Source organism: Aspergillus pseudotamarii (assembly GCF_009193445.1).
Source record: "Aspergillus pseudotamarii strain CBS 117625 unplaced genomic scaffold BDV38scaffold_3, whole genome shotgun sequence".
In the NCBI taxonomy this organism is placed as follows: Eukaryota; Fungi; Ascomycota; class Eurotiomycetes; order Eurotiales; family Aspergillaceae; genus Aspergillus; species Aspergillus pseudotamarii.
The window spans coordinates 382,578-404,452 of record NW_022475017.1 but is presented as its reverse complement, the minus strand read 5'-3'; the positions used below and the strand labels follow the sequence as shown (position 1 = coordinate 404,452).

The 21,875-nt window shown below is 49.0% G+C and overlaps 9 protein-coding genes across 9 annotated transcripts; 4 read left to right on the top strand and 5 right to left on the bottom strand.

The window, feature by feature from the left end:
- Nucleotides 1-624: 624 nt before the first annotated feature.
- BDV38DRAFT_293359 (type 1 glutamine amidotransferase) lies at nt 625-1,734 on the top strand (the record flags this gene model as incomplete). Its single annotated transcript, XM_032062220.1, has 1 exon — nt 625-1,734. The coding sequence occupies exon 1, from the start codon at nt 796-798 to the stop codon at nt 1,732-1,734; it is 939 nt and encodes a 312-aa protein (XP_031918935.1). The 5' UTR covers nt 625-795.
- A 456-nt stretch (nt 1,735-2,190) lies between these two features.
- On the bottom strand, nt 2,191-3,856 carry BDV38DRAFT_293358 (uncharacterized protein; the record flags this gene model as incomplete). The annotated part of the gene is made up of 6 exons (XM_032062219.1): nt 2,191-2,581; nt 2,644-2,828; nt 2,887-3,303; nt 3,356-3,484; nt 3,538-3,566; nt 3,619-3,856. The coding sequence occupies 6 exons, from the start codon at nt 3,854-3,856 to the stop codon at nt 2,191-2,193; spliced, it is 1,389 nt and encodes a 462-aa protein (XP_031918934.1).
- A 1,609-nt stretch (nt 3,857-5,465) lies between these two features.
- BDV38DRAFT_267520 (RmlC-like cupin domain-containing protein) lies at nt 5,466-6,989 on the top strand (the record flags this gene model as incomplete). Its single annotated transcript, XM_032056614.1, has 6 exons — nt 5,466-5,595; nt 5,664-5,899; nt 5,968-6,161; nt 6,217-6,559; nt 6,615-6,735; nt 6,778-6,989. 6 exons carry the CDS (start codon nt 5,466-5,468, stop codon nt 6,987-6,989), a joined length of 1,236 nt encoding a protein of 411 aa, XP_031918933.1.
- Nucleotides 6,990-7,015: 26 nt separating this feature from the next.
- Nucleotides 7,016-8,060, bottom strand: BDV38DRAFT_234176 (uncharacterized protein). Its single transcript, XM_032053212.1, has one exon. The coding sequence runs from the start codon at nt 7,957-7,959 to the stop codon at nt 7,270-7,272; it is 690 nt and encodes a 229-aa protein (XP_031918932.1). The 5' UTR covers nt 7,960-8,060; the 3' UTR covers nt 7,016-7,269.
- Nucleotides 8,061-10,707: 2,647 nt separating this feature from the next.
- On the top strand, nt 10,708-12,072 carry BDV38DRAFT_94621 (NADP-dependent oxidoreductase). Its single transcript, XM_032064166.1, has one exon. The coding sequence runs from the start codon at nt 10,945-10,947 to the stop codon at nt 11,944-11,946; it is 1,002 nt and encodes a 333-aa protein (XP_031918931.1). The 5' UTR covers nt 10,708-10,944; the 3' UTR covers nt 11,947-12,072.
- Nucleotides 12,073-12,702: 630 nt separating this feature from the next.
- Nucleotides 12,703-13,892, top strand: BDV38DRAFT_293356 (sulfurtransferase; the record flags this gene model as incomplete). The annotated part of the gene is made up of 2 exons (XM_032062218.1): nt 12,703-13,122; nt 13,175-13,892. The coding sequence occupies exons 1-2, from the start codon at nt 12,974-12,976 to the stop codon at nt 13,890-13,892; spliced, it is 867 nt and encodes a 288-aa protein (XP_031918930.1). The 5' UTR covers nt 12,703-12,973.
- A 1,056-nt stretch (nt 13,893-14,948) lies between these two features.
- Nucleotides 14,949-16,631, bottom strand: fmaE (monooxygenase fmaE). Its single transcript, XM_032053211.1, has one exon. The coding sequence runs from the start codon at nt 16,597-16,599 to the stop codon at nt 15,682-15,684; it is 918 nt and encodes a 305-aa protein (XP_031918929.1). The 5' UTR covers nt 16,600-16,631; the 3' UTR covers nt 14,949-15,681.
- Nucleotides 16,632-17,021: 390 nt separating this feature from the next.
- Nucleotides 17,022-19,147, bottom strand: BDV38DRAFT_234170 (flavin monoamine oxidase family protein). Its single transcript, XM_032053210.1, has one exon. It carries the CDS (start codon nt 18,815-18,817, stop codon nt 17,105-17,107), a length of 1,713 nt encoding a protein of 570 aa, XP_031918928.1. The 5' UTR covers nt 18,818-19,147; the 3' UTR covers nt 17,022-17,104.
- Nucleotides 19,139-21,357, bottom strand: BDV38DRAFT_234169 (inorganic phosphate transporter). Its single transcript, XM_032053209.1, has one exon. It carries the CDS (start codon nt 20,921-20,923, stop codon nt 19,235-19,237), a length of 1,689 nt encoding a protein of 562 aa, XP_031918927.1. The 5' UTR covers nt 20,924-21,357; the 3' UTR covers nt 19,139-19,234.
- Between the last annotated feature and the right edge of the window lie 518 nt (nt 21,358-21,875).

Here is a 21,875-nt window from a genome sequence, read left to right as displayed (position 1 = left end):
ATAATTCACGTCTGATTTGAGTAGTGCATTGGTACGGACGACAAGGACGCGTAGTAGCTGGAGCACGAGCAGATAACGGATGCTCAAACGGCGGCACTGAAGGTCAGAGTGCCCATGACCATTTTCAATCCAGGCAATAAGACCACTAAAAAGCACGCAAGGGAGGGGTACGGATTTCTCATTCGAACCTGCTGGAAAGCAAATCCGGCTGCACATTTGGTCCAGGAATTGAGGGAGCCGAATACGCCGAGTACGGCCCAAGCTAAGCTATTTCGTAACTCTAACTGAAATAAAGGTGTTCCTCGTTCTCCACTACAACGGGCGCCAACCACTAATGAATATTCATTACCCCCATTTTTCATCAGATCGGAATATATCGGCAAGGGAGAAATCAATCCATTAGCAACAAAATTGGGTATGAATAATAATAATTTGGTAACGAAATCAGAAACAATCCAATAAGACTCAAGTGTTAGGTAAGGATATAAACCCCACGGGGTCAACATCTAACCTCATTGGCACATCGGTAAACAAAAGTTAAGCTTATTGGGACCTGAATTTCTATAGTTTGGGACCTTTGTTTGGAGTCGTTTGGAGACCACTCGTACGAATCCAATTTACATCGCATTTTCATAACAAAATCCTTTGGCTTTAGCGCAACTCCCAAATAACCGCCCCAACAAAAAGGTGGAGTCGGTGCGAGTGTATATAACGGGAGACTTCTCTCCCAATTTCCCCCGACACACTCCCGACACTCAACGCCGTACCTGTACTGAACATAACCCTAACACCAACATGGTCCGCAGCATCCACATTGCCGTCCTTGACGTTGATATTCCTCCTCGCAAACTTTATGAATCGCACGGCCTATGCAGCGCCCACTTCCGTAATATCCTACAAGAGACTGCCTCACGTCTGAACGAAACCTCCCTAGCCCATGATGGCCCCATCGACATATCAGTCACTCCATATGACATCCGAGGAGGACACTATCCTGACTTGCGCAAGCTAAGAGGTCATCCAGACCACCTCACGTATCCCGATACCTCTCAAATTGATGCCATCTTGATCACAGGGGGCGCACCCGGTGTATACGAAATGGACATGTCGCCCTGGATGCAGCGCCTGCAGACCTTTCTCAAGACAGTCTTCGAACAATACCCAGAAGTCCGAATCTTAGGTACTTGCTTTGGACACCAACTTATCGGACATGCTCTGATGAGAAACCCGGCCGACACTGAGCGAGAGGTGTTCGTTGAGAAATGTCCCCTCGGCAGAGAGGTGGGTATATACACTGTTCAGTTGGAGAAGGACTTTGTCCAGGCTTTTCCATTGGCACTAGGTCATTTGCCGCAGGAGCAACTGAGGATCCAAATGTTCCATGGTGATCGTGTCATGGCGGTTAAGAAGGGATCTGCTAGCACGCTCGATGAGAAGGCTTCTCTTCCTGCGCCGTGGATTAATGTCGGAAGCACACCAATTTGTCCCATTCAGGGGTTGTACTACCCGGGAAGGGTCCTCTCTGTCCAAGGTCATTATGAGCTGGACGCGTTCGGTATGCAGAACATGTGCTTGGAATTTGCACCAAGCTTTGGATGGAAGGATTCGAAGCTTGCATTGTTTCTGGAGCAGGTTGGTCCACATGTGGCGGAACGACGAGACGATGCGAGGTCCTTTGCTACTGCCGTTGTTTGTTTTTTGGCAGGTATGGAGCAGCTTCGGATTGGCGAATAGGGCGAGTTTATGTATGTACTTTTGTTAAGACTGACCAATCTATCTTCTATTCATCACTTACCTCCGAGTCTGATTCACATATTTTTGGGCTGTGAATGGCTCATCGATATATCATCTGCTCTGTCATGACATGCTTGAACGGGTGCATTATTAGGGCAGACTACTTGGCTTCTTTTCATGTTCCCTTTTTTTTTTTTTTTTTCCTTTCTTCTATTAATTTTGCTCCTGTTGTTATATCCATGGTGATATCCTTAGCGTGTAATAAATATCTACGTGATCCAATAACCCAATAAACGTATGTTCTGAATTAAATATAATAAACGAATCTGCGTAGAAGGAACGAGAACAGAAATATAGTAAAGACACGTCATCCACCGACTCCTCAACACACATCCCTACCAGACCTCCGCAACAATATCTACCACTATCCTACCCTTTGAATTACTAGCAACAGCCTCAGTAATAGAGAGGGTTCTCGGGATCTGTCAAGTCAAACACAACACTAGAATGCGGCTTTGCGCCACCCCTCTCCGGAAACTCCTTATTGAAGTCAATTGACCGGTTGAAGCTCAAGCTACCATCCTCATTCAAGTCGATGTACAGCGCCTTGAAATCAGCTGGTGTGTTGATCAATCCGATCTCACCGGTCTGCACGAAGTAATCCGTGACGACGATATGCTTCTGGTCCGGCGTCACCTTGACATAGTGCGGGCCGACAGTTGGCTGATCCTCGTCTGGGTCATCAAGGCGCTGGACGTTGTTGAGATTACTAATGTCTAGGGCTGCGATGTGGTTTGCTGTGGTTAAAGTGAGGTAGATGAAGCGGCCATCTTGGGTAATGTCCGTGCTGTTGAAAGTATGATTAGTGGGTCTGGCAAGAAAGTATATTGCGTGGAACAGGTGACATACTAGATTGCAGTTGTATCACGAGCCTTAGGGCCTAGATCATAGAGAAGTTCTGCTCTCCCGGGCTTGCCATTGGCATCTTCCTGTCCGGGATAGATGATCCAGACTTGGCCCAAGTGGACTGCTGTGGCGAGAGCAGCGCCGTCGGGGTTTCCGGGGATGAATTTGACGTCTTGGATACCACCTCCCTGTGTCTTTATTAGCGGCCAGAAAGCGACAGATGAGCCACGTGTGGGAAAGACGTACGTCGGGGATGGTAATAGTGTTGAGAATTTTCTTAGTCTTCAAATCCCACAGCCTAAGTGTGTTCGCGCGCCGGATTCCCGTACTAGGCTTCAAGATACTGATAGGCTCGACGAAGTCAGAAGTGAGAATGAAGTTTCTCTCCCAGTCAATACTAAGACCATGGGGAGAAAATTGCTCCCCGAGAATGTTTAGCGTTCCGTCTAGATCTTCCGGCCATTCGTGGATGATGTTGAAGTCTGCGTCGGTCTCAACCAGACGTCCTGGCGATGTGCCCAGGGCGGAGCCCATGTATGTGATGTAGAATCCGCCATCTGGCTTGGCGCGGATCTCATCTGCAATGGATGAGAGGAGGGCACGGTTGCTTTTCTTGAACGTTGGTCGGTAGGGGTTCGTGGTGTCGAAGTAGAAGGCCGTGTCCTAATGCATTGTGAGGACGGGCATGCTGGGAAGATGTACCGTGCGTGCTTACCTGTGTTTTCAGCAGCGACAAGAGCCCACCACCAACTAAAGTCTTGCCGTCGAGAGAGGGTCCAAGGTGATGCGGGTCGTTGCCGCTAGATGGGACATCTGTTACCCAGAGAAGAGTACCGAAAGTATCCTACGACTATGTTAGCAGTGTCCAGATTCTATCTTCATGAGGGGAATTTTTACGTCGTCGAGACTGTACGTAGCAAGGAAGTCTAGAAGCTGTATTAGATACTGTACCATGACCACCTGTTCGCATATACGCACCCTTGTGGAACTTGTCCCCAGAGCCAGTCCAAAAGTAGCCAATCTTCTTTGGCTTGATATCGCTTGGAGTGAAGGGTGGACTCTCCAGAGGAGGGGTAGGTACTTGCAAAATTGGCAAAGGAGGGGCATTCTCAGTGAGAGGTTCAGTCACTCCCGGAATGAGTGGAATCAGAGGAGGCAAGGAAAGACATCTTCCGAGAGAGGCCAGAGAAACCGCGTACACCAGAGATGACTTCATCCCGATTAGGATATTTGGTAGGAAGTTATATCGACTGTTCAAATGAGAGACCAGGGTGGGAATGGAAGGTTTGCTGATTTACGTGATGAGAAGATTTGAGCAAGATACTTCCTTATATATTCGTCTCCCATGTCCTCCTTTGCTGGCATTCCGCTGAATATGCTATCTCGCGTTAGTATATGCTCAATTGGTCCTCCCGCATACGACATCCTTTCACAGAAGCACGCAAAATTTGCTTTGAAATTATATTTCTCTAGAGTATTTGGAATCTTGCAACGAAAGACAAGCAGTAAGGACATGATCCGCGGTCTGTTGAGTCCAGCCATCCGTGTTTACCTCTTGGCATCTATAACGAGGACAGGAGGTATTGCGAACCAGTGGAGGTGTGATTGAGCTAACATCCACTTCCAAATGGCGCTTTACATGCTACTTGATGTCGTGATCAGGTACAGATAGATCAATATGTATGCTAACGCAGGATACATGACACTACTCAGGAACCCAGATCAGGCGATGCAAGGGCAACCAGTTCGTCCGCCAAGCCTATCTAAAAAGGCGCATCCAAGGCGTGGCGATTCTGTCAGGAATCCAGGTCATACCGATTGCGAATACGAGTGCAACTATGAGCATTCGACAGTGCCAACCGGTAATGGCGAACTGATTCAGGCCTTGATGGCTGCAAAGCGATGATCTCCTTTGGCCTTAGAACTGATAATCGCTATGTCACTTCTGATGCCAAGCCAGTTACTAACCTATCAATGGCTGGGCTCACTGGAGTCTAATAAAGTTAGAAAGTGTCCTTGGAGAGCTTGTTATATTCTTGTCTTGTCATTTTCGGGTTCCGGTAACTTATCTAATTTTCTCAACTGGCAAAGATACATACCAGAAGCTCTTCAGATAACAGAGACCACATGATTCGGTATAATTTAATAATACCTAACCATGATCTTTCCTATCCGAGGTCATTTCGTGACTGAGAAGTGGGCAAACAAAATACCATGTTGGTTGTGCATGCCAAGACCACGACAAAGACCTCATTCCAAATAGGGTTATGTAAATGCCGATATCGAGGGGGCAAGAAGGAGTTTACGAGCCAAGTTTATGTACCAAGCTGCACTAGACGTTAAATTAAGTTTTAGGAGCCAAGTCGAGGGTTCCTGGAGCCAAGCAAGAGCTTTTACAAAACCCCAGCGCACAGCGGGGGACCCTAGATTTCATCACAATGCCAAGCATGTCGTTATACCTCCGGAATGCTGATCTGCGCCGCTAGGGATTTGTTGACTGCTCCTACAGTATGATAGTGCTTAAAACGTGAGTGGCCTCGTTTAAGGAAAATTATTGCGAATGTTTATTGAACTTTGTTGCTCCTGCGAATGCGGGATGGCTCTACACCAGCACCAACATCGGGATTTACATATCAAATTCGTCGAATGAAGAGGATATGTCGTGATCATGAATTCCCCAGATGGGCCAAGAGGAGGGGTTTGGATGCGAAAGTATTTATCTGGTAAATATACTCATGATGTAGGACCCAGCTTTTGTGCCCCAATCTCCCTCTGGTGAATATCTTTGTGGCTACAGTTATTCGCACCCAAAGATATACTCCACCATGAAGGCCACGAGCCTCGTATTCATTAGTTTTCTGTCGTGTGTTCTTGGAGCAGTCGTTCATGACAAGCGCTCTGGCTTTAAGGATGGCCAACCTATAAGTGACACCGGCAAAGGAGCACCACTCCTAGGTAAGGCCAGGAACCCCAAAATCACCAACGCTGTCCTTCAGAAATAGTACTCACATCCTCTACTACAGGCGGTACAAACAAAGCACTAGACCTGCAAAACCCAGATAACCTTGGCCAACCCAGTACCGACAACGGCTTCGTCCCTAACCTAAAATGGAGCTTCTCTGACTCCAAAACAAGGCTCTTCCCGGGTGGGTGGGTACGCGAGCAAGTTATCCAGGATCTGCCGCAGAGCCATGATATTTCTGGTGCGCAACAGCATCTGAAAAAAGGTGCCATCCGGGAACTTCATTGGCATCGTGTCGTAAGTGATACTCCAAATTTTCTTTGCTCCTAGGAAGAAATGATGTGTCTAACGATACTTTCCCCTAGGCGGAATGGGGCTTCCTATACTCGGGCTCTCTCTTGCTTTCTGGTGTAGATGAAAACGGCCAGTTCACAACCGAAAAACTGGAAGAAGGCGACATCTGGTACTTTCCTAAAGGTGTTGCGCATAATGTGCAGGGCCTTGATGATGAGAATGAATACCTTCTCGTCTTTGATGATGGCGACTTTGAGAAAGTTGGGTAAGTTCCATCCCCATCCGCCAGAAGGGCTGAATCTGACAAGAGAAAATGCAAGGACGACTTTCATGGTCGATGACTGGATAATCCACACACCGCGCGACATTCTCGCGAAGAACTTCGGCGTTGACCCCTCGGTCTTCGATAATGTGCCTGAGAAATTCCCTTACATCCTCAATGGGACGGTCAGCGAAGAGGCGAACGAGACTCCCAAAGGCACATTGACTGGTAACAGTTCATATGTGTATCATACGTACCAACATCCCTCTGAGCCGGTACCTGGTAGTGGCGGTACTTTTAGGAAGATTGACTCGAAAAACTTCCCCGTCAGTCAGACTATTGCTGCCGCATTGGTGGAGCTTGAACCCAAAGGGCTACGGGAGTTGCATTGGCATCCGAACGTGAGTTATCCTCCCTCGGTGAAGGCTATAGTTCGGTTACTGAACGCACATATAGGCGGAGGAGTGGCTGTATTTCCACCAGGGGAATGCTCGCGCTACTGTATTCTTGGGTGATTCCAAGGCTCGCACTTTCGATTTTACCGCCGGTGACACAGCCGTTTTCCCTGATAATAGCGGTGAGTGAATGTTTCTGATCCCATTTACTATATGAAACTGAGATTTAAAATCAGGTCATTACATTGAGAATACCTCGGAGACTGAGAAATTGGTGTGGATCGAGATTTACAAGAGTGATCGCGTAGCTGATATCTCGCTGGCGCAATGGCTTGCTCTCACTCCTGCTGATGTCGTAGCTACTACATTGAAGGTCGATATTGAAGTCGTCAAGCAGATCAAGAAGGAGAAACAGGTCTTGGTAAAAGGCAAATAGTCTGAGCCTTCCTCTGAAGTGTCTGAATCGAGAAAGCGTGGGCGCTATCTTATGAGCTTCTGGATATAGTTTAGTATACCTGACTCTATGTCGAGACACCCTATTGATTAATATCTGCAATTTAATTATATAATTATTTCCATATAGACACAGAACCCAGACGGAACTTTCACTATTAACTAGTCAGATCCACACGTCCGTACCGTATGCAACGGACCTGTTGACTGGCCAAAACATCACAAAATTGATCTCGGTCATACTACTCACACATCCCAGGGCCTCACTCTCGGTCCTCCCAAACAGATACATGCTTAATCTCCGCCCCTTCTAAGAAGTCCCTTATCCGACTAAATTCCTTGAACCCATCGGATTCTGCGAATCGGAAATGATCCTGCACTTCCCCCCAACCACTAAAGAGCACGAACTCCTCTTTGTGCTCACCATCATCCGATTTCTCCTTGGGTTCCGCCCGAACTCCACCCTTGAATCCCCTCGGAGCAATATACGCTTGCAAGTGTCTTTTCGTCTCTTCAAACTTGTTCAAGAACGCTTCCTTCTGACCAGCCTTGAGGAAATAACGCCCGATAGCAATCACAGGGGCGTCGATTATTGGGACTTCTCCCGAGCTTCCGGCAGGTAATCCGAACATTCCGAGCACAGCAGGATCGATTTCGATATGAACCATGTACACAAGATCCAACTTCTCCTTGAGAGAGGCAAGCAAGGATTGGTTTGTAGAGCTGGGGATCCAATCGTCCATGTGAGCCGAAACTGAGCTCCAGCCTCCAAGGAGGTAGATGTATGATGGGTCTTCAATCTGGGTGAACAGGTAGGTCGGGTACTTGGAGTAAGAGGCTTGGGCCTTTGCCGCCGATAATAATTCCTTTCGGATGGTAACTCGGTCAGCTGATGACTTCAGGTGGAAGAGCGCTAGCTCCGTGACTGGGCTTGAAGATTCGGTGGAGGTCATTTTTGTTATGGTGTTGAGTAAGTAGAGTTATGTTGGATCGATCGTGGGGCTAGAATGTGCAGGATAAACAGAGGTTATGTAGTCACCAAGCTTGCGTCAGGAATATATGGGATGCTTCTTGATTAGGCCGGTTGGTGGAAACATTTATTTATATAGTGTAGGCTTCCGTGTCCACGTCACCTCTGTGGCCTAGTGTGAGGGAAGTGCGTCCACTTGATATTTGGGGTTAATTGAACCAATGCAGTGAGGTATGAGGCACGTATATTGTTAGTAATGTAAATGCTAGATAGCATATACCTACAATGACAACTTGAACATTCGATATATATATTCAGAGGGATGGATAGCTAAATGGTTCGGCGACCGACCCACCGGGGATTACGGCTTAGTTTCCCGCAACATAGGGTCGTAGGTTTAGATCCCACTCGTATTACTAGTTGTACCTAAACTATAAGGAAGTTCAAATGCTGGATCAAGAAATATCCCCTTGGACAGGAAGGCAATAATACCCTATAGGTAGGGATACTAATGAGTAACGCTAACTACGTGGAGAGAAAATAATAACCTGTATATTGAAAAACCATCTGGCGACTAAATAGTATAAAGTAATAGATATATATAACGTGAGACACACCTAATTAGTCTGGAGGGTTTTCATCCGGAGCAACCTTTAGAGGTTCTCACAGTTTCCCCTCCCAACCTCACCCCCCCCGGGGGATCGCTCAGATGGCTAGGTAGCCCAGCGATGGCAAGCAATGTTATTATTGGTGTTGTATATTCAAAGGGGGGTATTGTAGAGGAGTCCTCTCCAGAAACCGGGGTCTGACTCTCTGCTAGTTGCTTGGACTACAATCTAAAGACATTAGTGCATTCAAAACTGGTTGGAGGACGACTTCAAGAGGTAAGCATGGCTGTAGCTCTCTTGACAGTATCCTCGTTGGATCCATAGTGGCCTCTTTGGTCCTTGGAGACAACTCTCTCCATCCCTTCCTAGATCCGTGAGACGAGCTGTTCCGCCGGATCATCACTGTTGACCAACAGTATTTCCTCACAGGCGTATGATGTATTGAACAGGATGTCCTGCAGGTATCGTGTCCATCCCGTCATCCGCCTCGACAATCAGGCGAGCCTGTGCCTCATTGGGTGCCTTCCATACAGCCTCGATCCGCTATTCACGGTAAATATTACCACCACGGTCGTGGCGCAGTCAGTCATGGACCTTGCGCCAATGCCATCATATAATCTCAATTGACCGTCCAATATATGGGCATCCGGGGGTAATCTCGAACATCAATCTATCGGGGTATGTGGGCGATTCGAGCAATGGGCCATCGATCTGGTGGCGGATAATAGCCTCCTGGACATTCTGGGTGACTCTATCCGACTGTTGAATTGCTTCCTGAATTTAAATGACCTCCGCGTGTAGCTTGCGGTAGACACCATTCTTCAAATCGCGGATGTACAATCTCATTCGGCCAAACACCGTGTTGGCAGATCTTGCCAATAACCGCGGGCAAGTCGTCAATCTTCTGGAAAATCAGATGGTCCCAGGAGCAGTAGCTCAACAGACAAACGGACGGAAGGATGGATATGTGGGTGGGATGGGTACTCACGGAATATAAACCTAGCGACGTACGGAGTACGGATGGGGAAATGGGGTTAAGCTGGAGAGATCAAGTGGAGATGCTATTCATTCGGCGGCATCGCAGAGGGGCAACATTCACCGCCTTCCATTATTGTAGTCAGCCAGACATATCACGTGGGGCTTCGTAGGATGCGATCATTTCACTTCTTCTTGGCATCTGCGCCCGCTGTACATCTTGCCAAGCAATGTTCTTACAACAATGGAGTCATGAAACGCTCGCGACAACAAACCGGGTTATTATTCTTTTATCAGCGATGCCGCACGCGACCTTCCAGCATTAGTTTCACCGTCAGTGGGCATAAGCTTGCCAATTTGTCTTCCAGGGCCAGCAACTGAAGCTAGCGCGGGAACATAGGGGACTGAGCATGCACTAAAGACTCTCGGTGATCAATGGCTGACGGGGGAAAGGACCCATCAGAGGTTGGCACAACTGCTCGAGAAATCCTGGGTTCACCGAAAAGCACAAATAACTGGAGACGCGAGGGCCAATGTTCCATTGATGAAGACTGAAATTACCTCGCACTTGGGCCCACTGCCGCTCGGTTCGGATCGTCAATATGGAGATGTCAACTTTGATTCCTGCAGGTTATCCGATTAGATTACTCACGACTAGTGACATGACTGAGTTACTTCCTATACCCTGTGGCAGAGAAGTTCTTTTCCGAGTCTTTAGGTGTAACCCTTCTTTGTGTAATATCTGGACGCTAATGGACAAGTCGAATTCCATGTTTTTTCTCCTTACTAAACATTATAACTGGTGTATCAAGGGCAGGATGTCTATATTACAATAAATAAGGAATAGAGAGCGTAAGTAGTATCTATTCTAGGACCAGAACGGAAGTGCATACATAAGCCAATAATAGAGCATACCCTTTTTTTCGAAATTCACGTACGGCAAATCGCATTTTCTTTCCACTCAATCAACTAGGCCACGGAAGGGTGAGATTGTGATTGTCGGATGTTTTTGGCAACACGAGGTTCAATAGGCTATTCGGGAAAGGCGGCCAACGAGTCGAGACAATGTTTTCCGTATCCATAGCGTCTTGAGACCGTGGAATGTCAAAACCTAAGGTTTAAGTATCCAATACCTCCCGTATTCATCGTTCCAGGCCACGCATCCACTGACAAATGAACAATCTCGGGTATCACTCTCATGACCTGCTATGTCACCACCGAACTTCCGGATATCCATAGGCTATTCTTGAAAGCCCCCAAATATATATATAAGTACGAGATCAAGACATGGAGGCATCCACAACTGCAAATCATATCTCAGAACCTTCAATATACACAGCCCATTCGCTATCGAATAAATCCAACCAGAAAGAACCCCGCTCAAAATGTCCACCACAAGCCTCCCCAAAACAATGCGTGCTCTCCTTCAACCCAACACCCAAGAAACCCACCTCATCCAAACCACACTCGACATCCCAACCCCGGACCCCAACACCGACGAGCACCTGATTCGCGTCCACTGCGTCTCCCCCTGCGCAAATGAACTGAACTGGCTCAAATACTTCCCCCCGCCGAAGCCTCGGACCCAAATCCCCTGCTACGACATCGCCGGCACCGTCGTCAAATCGCCCGACAATTCCCCGTTTTCTGTCGGAGATGAGGTCTACGCTCGAACAAATTATCTGCGACCCGGTTGTGCCAGCGACTACACCATCGCCGTCACCGATGAACTGGCGCATCGGCCGAAGAAACTAAGCTGGGTGGCGTCGACGGCCGTCCCGCTCTCCGCGCAAACGGCTTGGCAGGCTTTGTTCGTGCAGAGCGGAATTGGAGATTTTGGCAGTAAGGAGTGGAAGGGGAAGAGGGTTCTTGTGACTGCTGCTTCTGGGGGAGTGGGGATCTGGGTTACTCAGATCGCACGTCTGATCGGTGCGACGGTGATTGGGACGTGTGGATCGAGGAATGTGGACTTTGTGAAGGGGTTGGGGGCAAGTGAGGTTATCGATTATCGCAAGACAGATATGCGGAAGTGGGCACAGGAGCCGAAGAACCAGGTTGATGTGGTTGTTGATTGTGTTGGGGGGAATTCGTTGTCCGATGCGTGGTGGTGTGTGAAGGATGGAGGTGTTTTGGTGAGCATCTTCCAGCCTCCGGAGCAGGTTCGACCGGAAGTGTTGGAGAAGAGTGTCAAGAGTTTGTTCTTTGTGATGGACCCAAAAAGAGAGCATCTTGAGGCTATTACGGAGCTTGTTGAGATGGGGAAGTGCCGCCCTGTTGTGGATAGTATTTGGCCCTTGGAGCTTTTCGAGGAGGCTTTTGCGAGGTTGGATGGGGGACATGCGAGGGGGAAGATCATTTTGGATCTGTCTCTCAATCAGGGAGTTTAGTTTTATGCCCGGGTGTGATGTGGTGGAGCCGAATGGCGCAATGTATGCAGCAGGAATTCTTATGTTGGTGGGGTTCAATTTGATATACATAATGAAATTGGATATCTTACCGTAACCGTGCCAGATGGTGCTTTTTCAATCTGGGAACGTGCTGATCGAATGAATATACAAACCCGTTAACAAAGTTTAGGCCCTGGGATGAGTTTTCTTTCACTGCTGGGTATGTTGAACGGCCAGTTTCATGTTCTTTGCTACTGTCCCCATGCCAAACAATTGCCTGTGTCTGCCAATGGTGATACAAGGATATACCACTCTCTTATCGAACCATTCGAAAGGCCCATGTTAGCCTGAAGTGAGAGGGAATTTCGTCGAAATGACACCGTGCGATACAGCACTCTGCAAACAACCGGTTTTCTCAATGTGGAAATAATGCGTGACAAAGCTGTTTGTTTAGCTTGACATCCTGAAGTGGTCAAGCAAACCATGGTCCCTCCTAGTATCAAATGTAGACAAGGAGAGGCGATAAGATAAAGATTGCCAGACTTTCAATAAGACCAAGAATTCCGTGAAATTCAAAGATGAACTCAAACTGAGATGTAAATCGACGTCATTCGATATTGACATTCCCAGTGAAATAGATCATATGGCCACTTCCTCCTAGCAAAATATCTAAGAAAATGGGAAGTAGATGGGCCATGGAGCTTGATTGAACTGCCGAGGGTATAAAATTCATTGTCAAATGCCAAGAATTTCATGATATCTAAAGTGTATTAACTATGCATCACATGCAATCATGACTAAGCAAATGCATAAGGAATCAATCGCACATTGGCTCAATGATTGTGATCTGCAACTGTCATTCAGCTACTGGCAAGGAGGAGTCACATTGCTACAATTGGGTGACAGGATTAGTTTACATCTCTCTAACCGCTACCGTTGAGGATTGATCAGCCAATTGTCCAATTCTGTGCACTGTGACTGTGACCACATCATAAATCGCATCGCCATAAATACCTCCCCGCATACAATGTCCACCGACCCTTTTCCCTCCATTCTGGTGACTCCAGAAGAGTTTCACAGTGTGAGGAGATCAACGACCCGTCGCATCATTCCGGTAGCGGCAGGGCGTGGGGCACTACGCTCATCTTACGAAAAACAGCATATACCAGGCTCAGTGTAGGTCAAGTTGTTACCCCACATACGATACCATGTCCTCAGAAGGGAATAGGTTCTTCGATATGGATGTCATCGCAGACACCACATCACCATACCCCCAAATGCTCCCCACAGCGAATTACTTTGCTCACTGCATGGGAAAAATGGGTGTCCAGCCGGATGATATCCTGGTCGTTTACGACGCAGTCGAGATAGGCATGTACAGCGCACCGCGTGTCGCATGGGCCTGTCGCCTCTTTGGACATGAGTCGGTACATGTCTTGAATAATTTCCGTCTGTATACGGAACAAGGGTACCCTGTTGAAGAAGGAGGCATGTCGTCGCTTCCACAAACTGTTTACCCTGTTCACAAACCAGATGCGAACCACGTTATCGCATTCGAGGAATTGCGGAACATAATCTTGCACGAACGAAAGAACTACTATATCATAGATGCCAGAATCCCAGGTCGCTTTTCAGGCACGCAGGAAGAAGCTGATCCCACACTGCGATCGGGACATATGCCTTCGGCGATCAATATCCCGTTGGCAGCGATGTTGGATGCGGAGTCGAAGGCTTTTCTGCCATTGTCAGAATTGAAGGGGCTCTTTGAGAAAGCGGGTCTTGATGGCACTACACCGGTTATCTTGACTTGCAATTCTGGAGTAACTGCCGCCGCATTGGACTTATCATTGCAGGTGACCGGTTACGATATGGAACGGAGGGTGTATGATGGGAGCTGGATGGAATGGACGAGGCGGGCGGGAAGCGACTTGGTAGTCAGGGATTAAATTCTACTTGCCTTGCACATATTTGTTCAAACATTCCTGCCGTCTGCTCTACTTGTAATCCGAGAGCAACTGAAGTAAATACATAGTCTAGATGGTACCTCGTGCTCAAATGACAAATCCCTTTTGTTCCTTTAAATATCCCGATAAGCAGTACTTGAGCATCAGTTGTACCCTCTTGGGGCAACAAAGCCAACAATAACATGTTACATTTTCTTTGTGTCATGAGAAGGTTATGATTCACTCTAAGATCAGGCATTGCGCAGAATTAAGTATTTGCTTGCTTAGTGCGGCAAATCCAGTTGTTTGGAAGGTATGAATGAGATATGAGCTCCTGATAATAGATTGTAACACATTAGCTGATCCTGATCATATAGCATAGGACAAAAGCCGATAATAACCCTGCGGTCTTCCCTCTCTTAGCAAAAGGTGAATGTACTTACTACTTGACGTCCATGCAAACTACACAAACCTTGCAGAAAGTCGTTCTTTTGTCTTCGAAACAATGATCGGATTTCTTTGGTCACACCGATTGGATACTCAGGACAAAGTCCCAACAATTTGAGCAGTGATATCATTTTTTTTACCTCACAACCTTGGCTTTCTTCTTGTCTGTTCCAATGGCATGTCGCGGCGTGTGGAACCTGTGTATTAATGGTCTGTGAGATACATTAGTTGACTCTATAGCTCTTTACCCTAACGACTACGCTTAGGAAACTGGTATTGCTACGGTGATTCGGCTTCGCCAATTTCCCCTCCTGGGAATATCTCCACGCTGTGAAAGCTCAACCAGTTGGTTGACAACCGGGACATCAAAGGACGAAAGAAGATTACATCACCCAGCCTTAGCCTTCCCAACATTGACTTCATCTACACTCTCGATACGGACGCTGGACCTTTCAAAATCTCCCTCGGGAAGCGTTTCACCAGACCCCCGTTGGCTGTGCCGACGGACGTATATCTCAAGCCCGCTGCTCTTCGGGAGGGTCATGATATGGATCTCCGCTATACTGTACTGGGGGATTCTCAGCTTGCCCCCCAATAGTATACCGGAGTCGACGAGCTCTATTTGCAGCGACTTAATCTAGAAAGATTGCAGTTGAAGTTTGGTATTCCGACTGTCATCAATGAGCTACAGAAGCGGGTGTTTATGACTTTTTCTTCAGATGGGATGAGTACCTTGACCCGCCTAATTGGGGATACATAAACCGTGGCTTTAGATCGCTTTCTGTGTCTTGCGTCTCGCAGCCTGGGACGTTGAAGTCAATTCTGGACCTAGACCCGCCATGGGTTCCGCAGAGCTTGAAGAATGGCAGTATGCTGAGTCGGAGCTTTTCTGGTTCCACACCTCCCCCCTTCGAAACGTTTCAGCTGATAGCACAGTGATATCATCGTCTCTACAGTTTATGGTAACTTTCTTCCCCGTTGTAATCCATGGGTTCAAATTGTACTCGGTTTATGTGGATAGTTGTTCTTTATCCTTTTCTCAGGGGCCGTTTCCGAATGACTGATCTATTTGGGCATTCCTCGAATTCATATATGCTTTAAGAGCTTCAAGTCCTCCAGCACCATAGTATCATCATGGCACTAACATTTGCAAAAATGATGCTCTAGGAATGTATTTATCTGAATAGGCTTCCCCATCACCGGCAGAATACCAGCCCCTAATGGAATATCGTGGGATGGTACTCGGCATTAATAGCTCTAACACCGGAGTGCCGATCGAGTACATCGCTAAGTCGTGAAAGGCAAGAACAGTCGACCTGAGGCACCAACCTCACCAGCCATACAACTACCACGTCCGATCATACAACTCATCCTCTCTCTTCTCAGTCCCCTCCAACTGACGCATCGCCAGCCTCCTGGCAGCAGATCTCAGAGCGGGATGTTTTGCATCCACAATTGGCCTCACCAACCGCGACACACGACCCTCGTCGCTCTTCCCCTCCTCAACAACAGGAAACCACGTATCCCCCATCCCTGTCGGTTTCGCGTTGATATAAATATTTTCCCACTTCCCCTTCGGCACAATATACGTCTCATGGTAAATTGCGATATGCGGATGATCCTTAACGATCTCCGTCCACCACCTCATGCCCTCCACATGGAGCGAGCCATGCGCAAACCGATGTAACGCATCGTAATCTCGGAGATAGTAAATCGCCATCACCTCATTACCTGCGGAGTCGTCCTGCTTCCCCCAGGTCGAGACTCCGAGGAGGCCGTACTTGACAGGGTCGGAGTTCATCTCGCGGTTCATTGCTATGACTTTCTTGTTCACCTCGGCGAAGCCTGGAGCGAAGATACCGAGAGGGTGGTTTGAGCGTGTGCCGAGGTGAAAGACCACAATTGACTCGGAGGCAATTTCCTTTCCGAAGATGCCGTTTGCATCGGGGGCTTGCGCGGAGACTTTTGTCTGGATGACACCGTCCATGTAGCGGTTTCGGGTTATGTTGGCAGCCATGAGCAAGTGCTCGGTTGTGCGGTATAGGAGGATAAGCATGGTCGGGATGAGGGCGTAGGTGCCGAAGACGATTACGGCGAGCCCTTGGAAGAGTCCGCCCAGGAGCAGCCAGGTTGACAGGGTTAAATTGTCCCGAATTGCTACTGATATCAACGGCAGGTTTCGCGGGGGCTGAAGTATTCCCCGAGAGTTTGTCGACTCATTTGAGACGGTGAACGGTGCTAGGAGAGGTTTGAAGGTCATCATTGTAAGTCTCTTCTCGACCTCAGGGTTTGCAAAATATATCTGAGAATGGTAATGCGAGAGCAAGATCTGAGGCGTGCAGAGACAGAAACGAGGCCTGCTGCTTTATATCCCACGAACATGTATATGTCCGTCGGACTTTACCAGAAACGGAATTTGCCGACATTACTAAATATAATCGATTGACCTTGAAGCTTTGAAAGATCTAAATATAGAGCATATTACATTCGAGAGTTATCATGTTATCCATCCACTTTCAATTAGAATTATTCTCCTCCAATAAAGGTTGGGGGGGGGAATATAAAATCTTAGCTGTTGGTAGCAACCTACTATCCTTATTCGGGGCCCAAGACGCGATCTAAAGGCCCCCACCAAATTCCCGGCCACGGACAACATTAAAGAGGGGCTTTATACTGTCCAATATGAATATGACAACCTTTTCGTCTATTGCCTGAGCATAAGCCAGACTAACTACAACACAAAGATATGCAGGATCTATTGAGTCTTCCTATCGAATCCACCTCCCCATCCATTCCTGATTAATCCTCTTCGCCTCATCAACAAGCCCTAACTCCAACAGTAACTGTACAACACCCCTAACAGATGAGTGTAAAGAGCTACTCACCCACGCATGCGTGGGAGCTGTATGCTCCCCAATGAAGATCGTATTATGCTCGGTCTGGTGATACGCCGGGATATACAGCCGATGTTGCTCGACATCAGGTCGACACCACGATGTAGCGGTATGCTCATCCTGTAACCAGCAAAGTCTTTCATAATCACCAGTGTACAAATCACGGGCCTGTTCGCCATGTAGTGACACCACGGCATCTAGCACAGTCTGCACATGCTCTTCATCTGAGAAACTGACGAATCGATCACTCCAATCGCCACCACGGTAATGCATGATAAGGCCTGGGCGGGACTCATTGAGTCCATAGACGGGATAGTACAACGCTCCAACAGAATTGCTCGGCGGAGTAGAATAGCCCCCGAAAATCGGCTTGTCGCCTTTTTCCCAGAAGCGCTCCGAGAAGAGCAGAGCCACCTTACAGGCAGACTTGAACCGCAACCCAGCTTCACTGATCGCGCGGTCCAGAACTGAGGAAAACTTAGGCAGGTCCATGAACCGAGTCATGGTAAAAGGCACCGCCATAATCGTATAATCATACGTCTTGCTCTCGTAGGTCCGATTTCCAACAGATGGATACCACGATAACCGCGTCTGCATGCGCCCATCAGGGCCATCCACAGCCTCCAGCTTTCGAATCTTCCTGTCGAGAACCAGTCGGTCACTCACATGGGGCAAAAACGCATCCGATAAGCGGTTGAACCCCCGATCAATGCAAACCCATTCCGTCTCCCCCAACGCACCAGGACTCCCATCCAACCCAAGGTTCGAATTATGATGCATCTCATCCCAGAACACATCGTAATCACTATCCGTCCAAATGGCATCGGTCACGTTGACACTCGCATTAAACACATGTTTCATCATCGCCTGTTCGCTCCACTCGTCCAATCCACGATCCATAACCGCCCGATGCGCTCGCCACACATCCCTCTGAATGAACTTCAGCATCTCCTTCGCATTCAATATCCCCTCCATCTTGCTCTTAGTTTTCTCATACTCCGCAGTAGTCATGGGGTCCTTAATCCCCAACCCAGTTTCATTTCCAGATACCTCCCCCCTCGTCGGAATAGACCCATCAGCCAACCGACCCGTCCCTCGTGCCAGCAGCTCATTCTCGTGATGCTGAATCCACGGAATAAAATCAATCTTCCATTGACTCTCATTGCCATTCATATGATTTAACAGCTCCGCCAGCTGAAACACCATCGCATGGTCCGAGTATTCCACCGTCTCGCCATCGTTGTATCGAACCCGGACAGGCAGCCGCATGGGCCCCATTTCCGCCCATTCATCCGTGTTCCCTACGAGTTTCGTCCGGAACCGTCCTCCCACCCGGTCACTCGCTTCGAGTATTTCCCAATTATGGATTCCGACGCGGTCAAGGAGGAGGGCGGTTGTGAGGCCTGAGATGCCACCGCCGATGATGGCGATTGTGGTGTTTTTGTTTGTGCCATGGTGTGTTCCATTGGTGGTGGTGTTTATGGCGTTGATGCCGTCGAACCAAGCGCCGAGGGCGTCGAAGTCTTGCAGTTTAGGCGTTGCGGTTGTTAGAGGGAGGAGGAAGGGAAGGAGGGTATGAGGTCGCATTTTGAGGGAGTTGAGAATGAGGGTTGTTTTTTGAGGAGAGTGGCTTCGGAGGGAGGATGGATCGGTTTCGAATTCATTGTGAAGTTATATTCGGCTCGGTAGGGACCTTGTAGATGTTAACCTTGGTGGATAGTTTTTTTGATCTGCTTGTTCCTGGTGTCGATCGTTATTTAGATGCGTCCGCAAGGTACTAGTTGACCGCACCAGGAATTTTGGGATCCCAAAGGAAGTATTAATTATGTGGTGTAGCGAGGGAAGAAAATATTATATGGAAAGAACTTTTCAGCATTCAACACTATCTGATTAAAAAAGGGGGGGTATATTAAAAGTAGCGAAAGCCATCCTGAACAACAAACCCGGAAATCTCTAGACAAGAACGCCAGTCAACGTGCTATTTCAACCAATTCCAGACAGTCACTAAAAGTGAGGGGCATTCAAAGCCATCAAACACATCAGTCCTGCCACCAATCCAGCAGCAGGCAAGGTCAAAACCCAGCCCATAAAAATGAATCCAAGCTGGCGCCAGTTCATGGCGCCCATATCAAAGTTCATGAGAGCCACACCCGTCGCGGCTCCAGTAAGGCACTGTGTGGTCGACACGGGGAGACCCAGTCGAGATGCCAGGAGGACAGTGATAGCAGCTCCAAGCTCAGTGGCAAACCCACGGGTGGGTGACATCTGGGTGATCTTGTTACCCATGGCGCGCATCACGTGGTACCCATAGAACCAGAATCCGGCACCCAGGAGCAAACCGGCGATGACGAGGAACCAGACAGGAGTTTCCGCTTTGGTGTTCACCTCACCAGAGAGGTAGGTGGCGTACGAGCCCGCCCAGGGGCCAACGGCGTTGGCGACATCGTTAGAGCCGTGAGCGATGGACATCATCATGGCGGAGACAACTTGGCAGTAGGTCCAGAGATGCTCGACGCGGTCGTCGTAGCGCTGGGCACGGGCGTGGACGGCACGGAGGTGCTCGGAGTCGTGGGTGACGACGTCGCGAGTGACACCCTGGAGGAGGATAAATTTGGTCCAGCCCCAGTATTTGGCCGGGTTGAGCCAGGAGAGGTGTTCGACGGGCTGGAGGAAGCGCTCGTGGGGGCCGAGGATGGGCTTTTTGGGTTGGATTTGGGGAGTAGCCATGGCTGATTCAGCGGTGCGCTCGAGGTCGGAAATGTTCGTGTCCTTCTTATCGGTTGCTTTCTCGTTATCCTTCTGGCCGGCGCGGACTTCGCCATGGGCGTCTTCGTAGTAGTTGATGACAAAGTTTTCACCCTTGCCAGGCCAGTAGAGGGGGCAGTCATCCTTAAGCAGCCAGGGGCCGAGGGGAAGGTGCCAGACCTGGATGCGGGGATCCTCTTTCACGAGGCGACGGTGGAAATAAGGGACGAAGAAGACGTAGGAAATGAGGAGACAGCCGAAGAGGACACCGAGGACGATACCGACAGCCTTGCCGGCACCGAACTCCTCGAGCGAAGGAGCAGTCGGGGCCTCAACCACGATGAAAAGGGCGAGGATAGCTCCGGTCATGGAAAGGTAGATGGGAATGAGACGCATACCCCATTTGAAAGAGTCCTTACGCTCCAGCACGCTGTACTTGAGGATCCCGAAGATAAGAGCCGAGAAACCGCAAGCCACAGCCGGGGCAATACCCCAGGATGCTGCGACTTGGGACACACTGCCACTCTTCCATCCCCAGGAGATCTCTGCTTGTGCAGCGAATCCAACACCGACCAAAGCACCGACGACGGTTTGCGTGGTTGATACGGGCCACCCGAACTTAGTCGCCACCATCAGCCAGGTGGCACTTCCAATTTCTGCACAGCCCATGGCCAGCATGAACGTGCCGGGTTTGCCCACGAAGCGGTCCGGGCTGATAATGCCCGATTTAATAGTTGAAGTCACACGACTACCCAAAGCCACGGCACCGACGAATTCGGTGATCGTAGCCAGGATACCAGCCTGCCACATCTCCAGGGTCCGGGCAGCCACGGACGTTGCGTATGAGTTGGCCACATCGTTGGCACCATTTCCGAAGGCGCTGAAGACGAAGGCAATCGAGGTCAATGCCAGAATCCAGTCATACTTTGCAGTAATGGCGGGAATCATGTTGGGCGGCGTGCTGAACCGCACCGAAAAGGGATGTGGAGGGCGAGGAGAAGGATGGGTTGGGATAGGGTTGCGGTTGTGTGGAAGGACTGGATATCTTTGCACCTCAAAACTGGTGGTTCTACGGGCAGAGGAGTATTAAGTAGTCACCCTGATCGACTATAGTCGGGAAGACTGCTACTTTCGGGAGAAAACGTGCTTACAGACTTCACGCCAAGGCATCGAGCGCTGCATCCTCATCTCGTTCCCTCAGCTGGTAGTGATTGGTACTCAGGAGAACGTGAGCTCTGGCATCGCACACATTGGTCGAGAGCTCGTCTTCCGCTCGCAGCATGCCGAGAGGAGCGGACTTGGCGCCAAGTGCCGCCGAGACGCCATCCGAGGGTACTGGACCCCGATGGCACCCAATCAGAAGGCCCTCTCGAGCACGTTCCTGATCTTCTGGTTGAGGATGGGGTTCGACATGGTCGTTTAGGGTTGCTGCACTGGTGAAAAGATCTCCTAAGCCCATCTTAGTATTTCGGTGCGTGACTTGGCAGAAACCTTGAACCTGCGGATGCTCGCATGATTTCGAACTCACAAGGGGATTTGCCACGATGGGAAATTGCTCGGGCAAAATCGAAGTTTCGAAACACCATGCGAGGCATTTCCTGACCCACGTGGGAGCGTCTCGTCGTTCGTTGCAGTCGAGGCGTCATAGACTGGCCTGGACATTGGGTGGGTCGTGAAAGGGCAGTGCACACGCGACCACTTGCCACTGAGTATCAATGAGAGCTCAGCACCCATTCATTTGGGCAGAATGCCGCCTTAGAGTATGTTTATGGAAGATTCCATGCGCAATTCTGTAGAATATGCCGATCTCTAGCGAAATGTTGCAGGATATGTAGCACGCTCTAGGCTTATAGATTCTACCTACAAAGAGGTACCTCAATCAAGGCGAGATGGCCGAGCG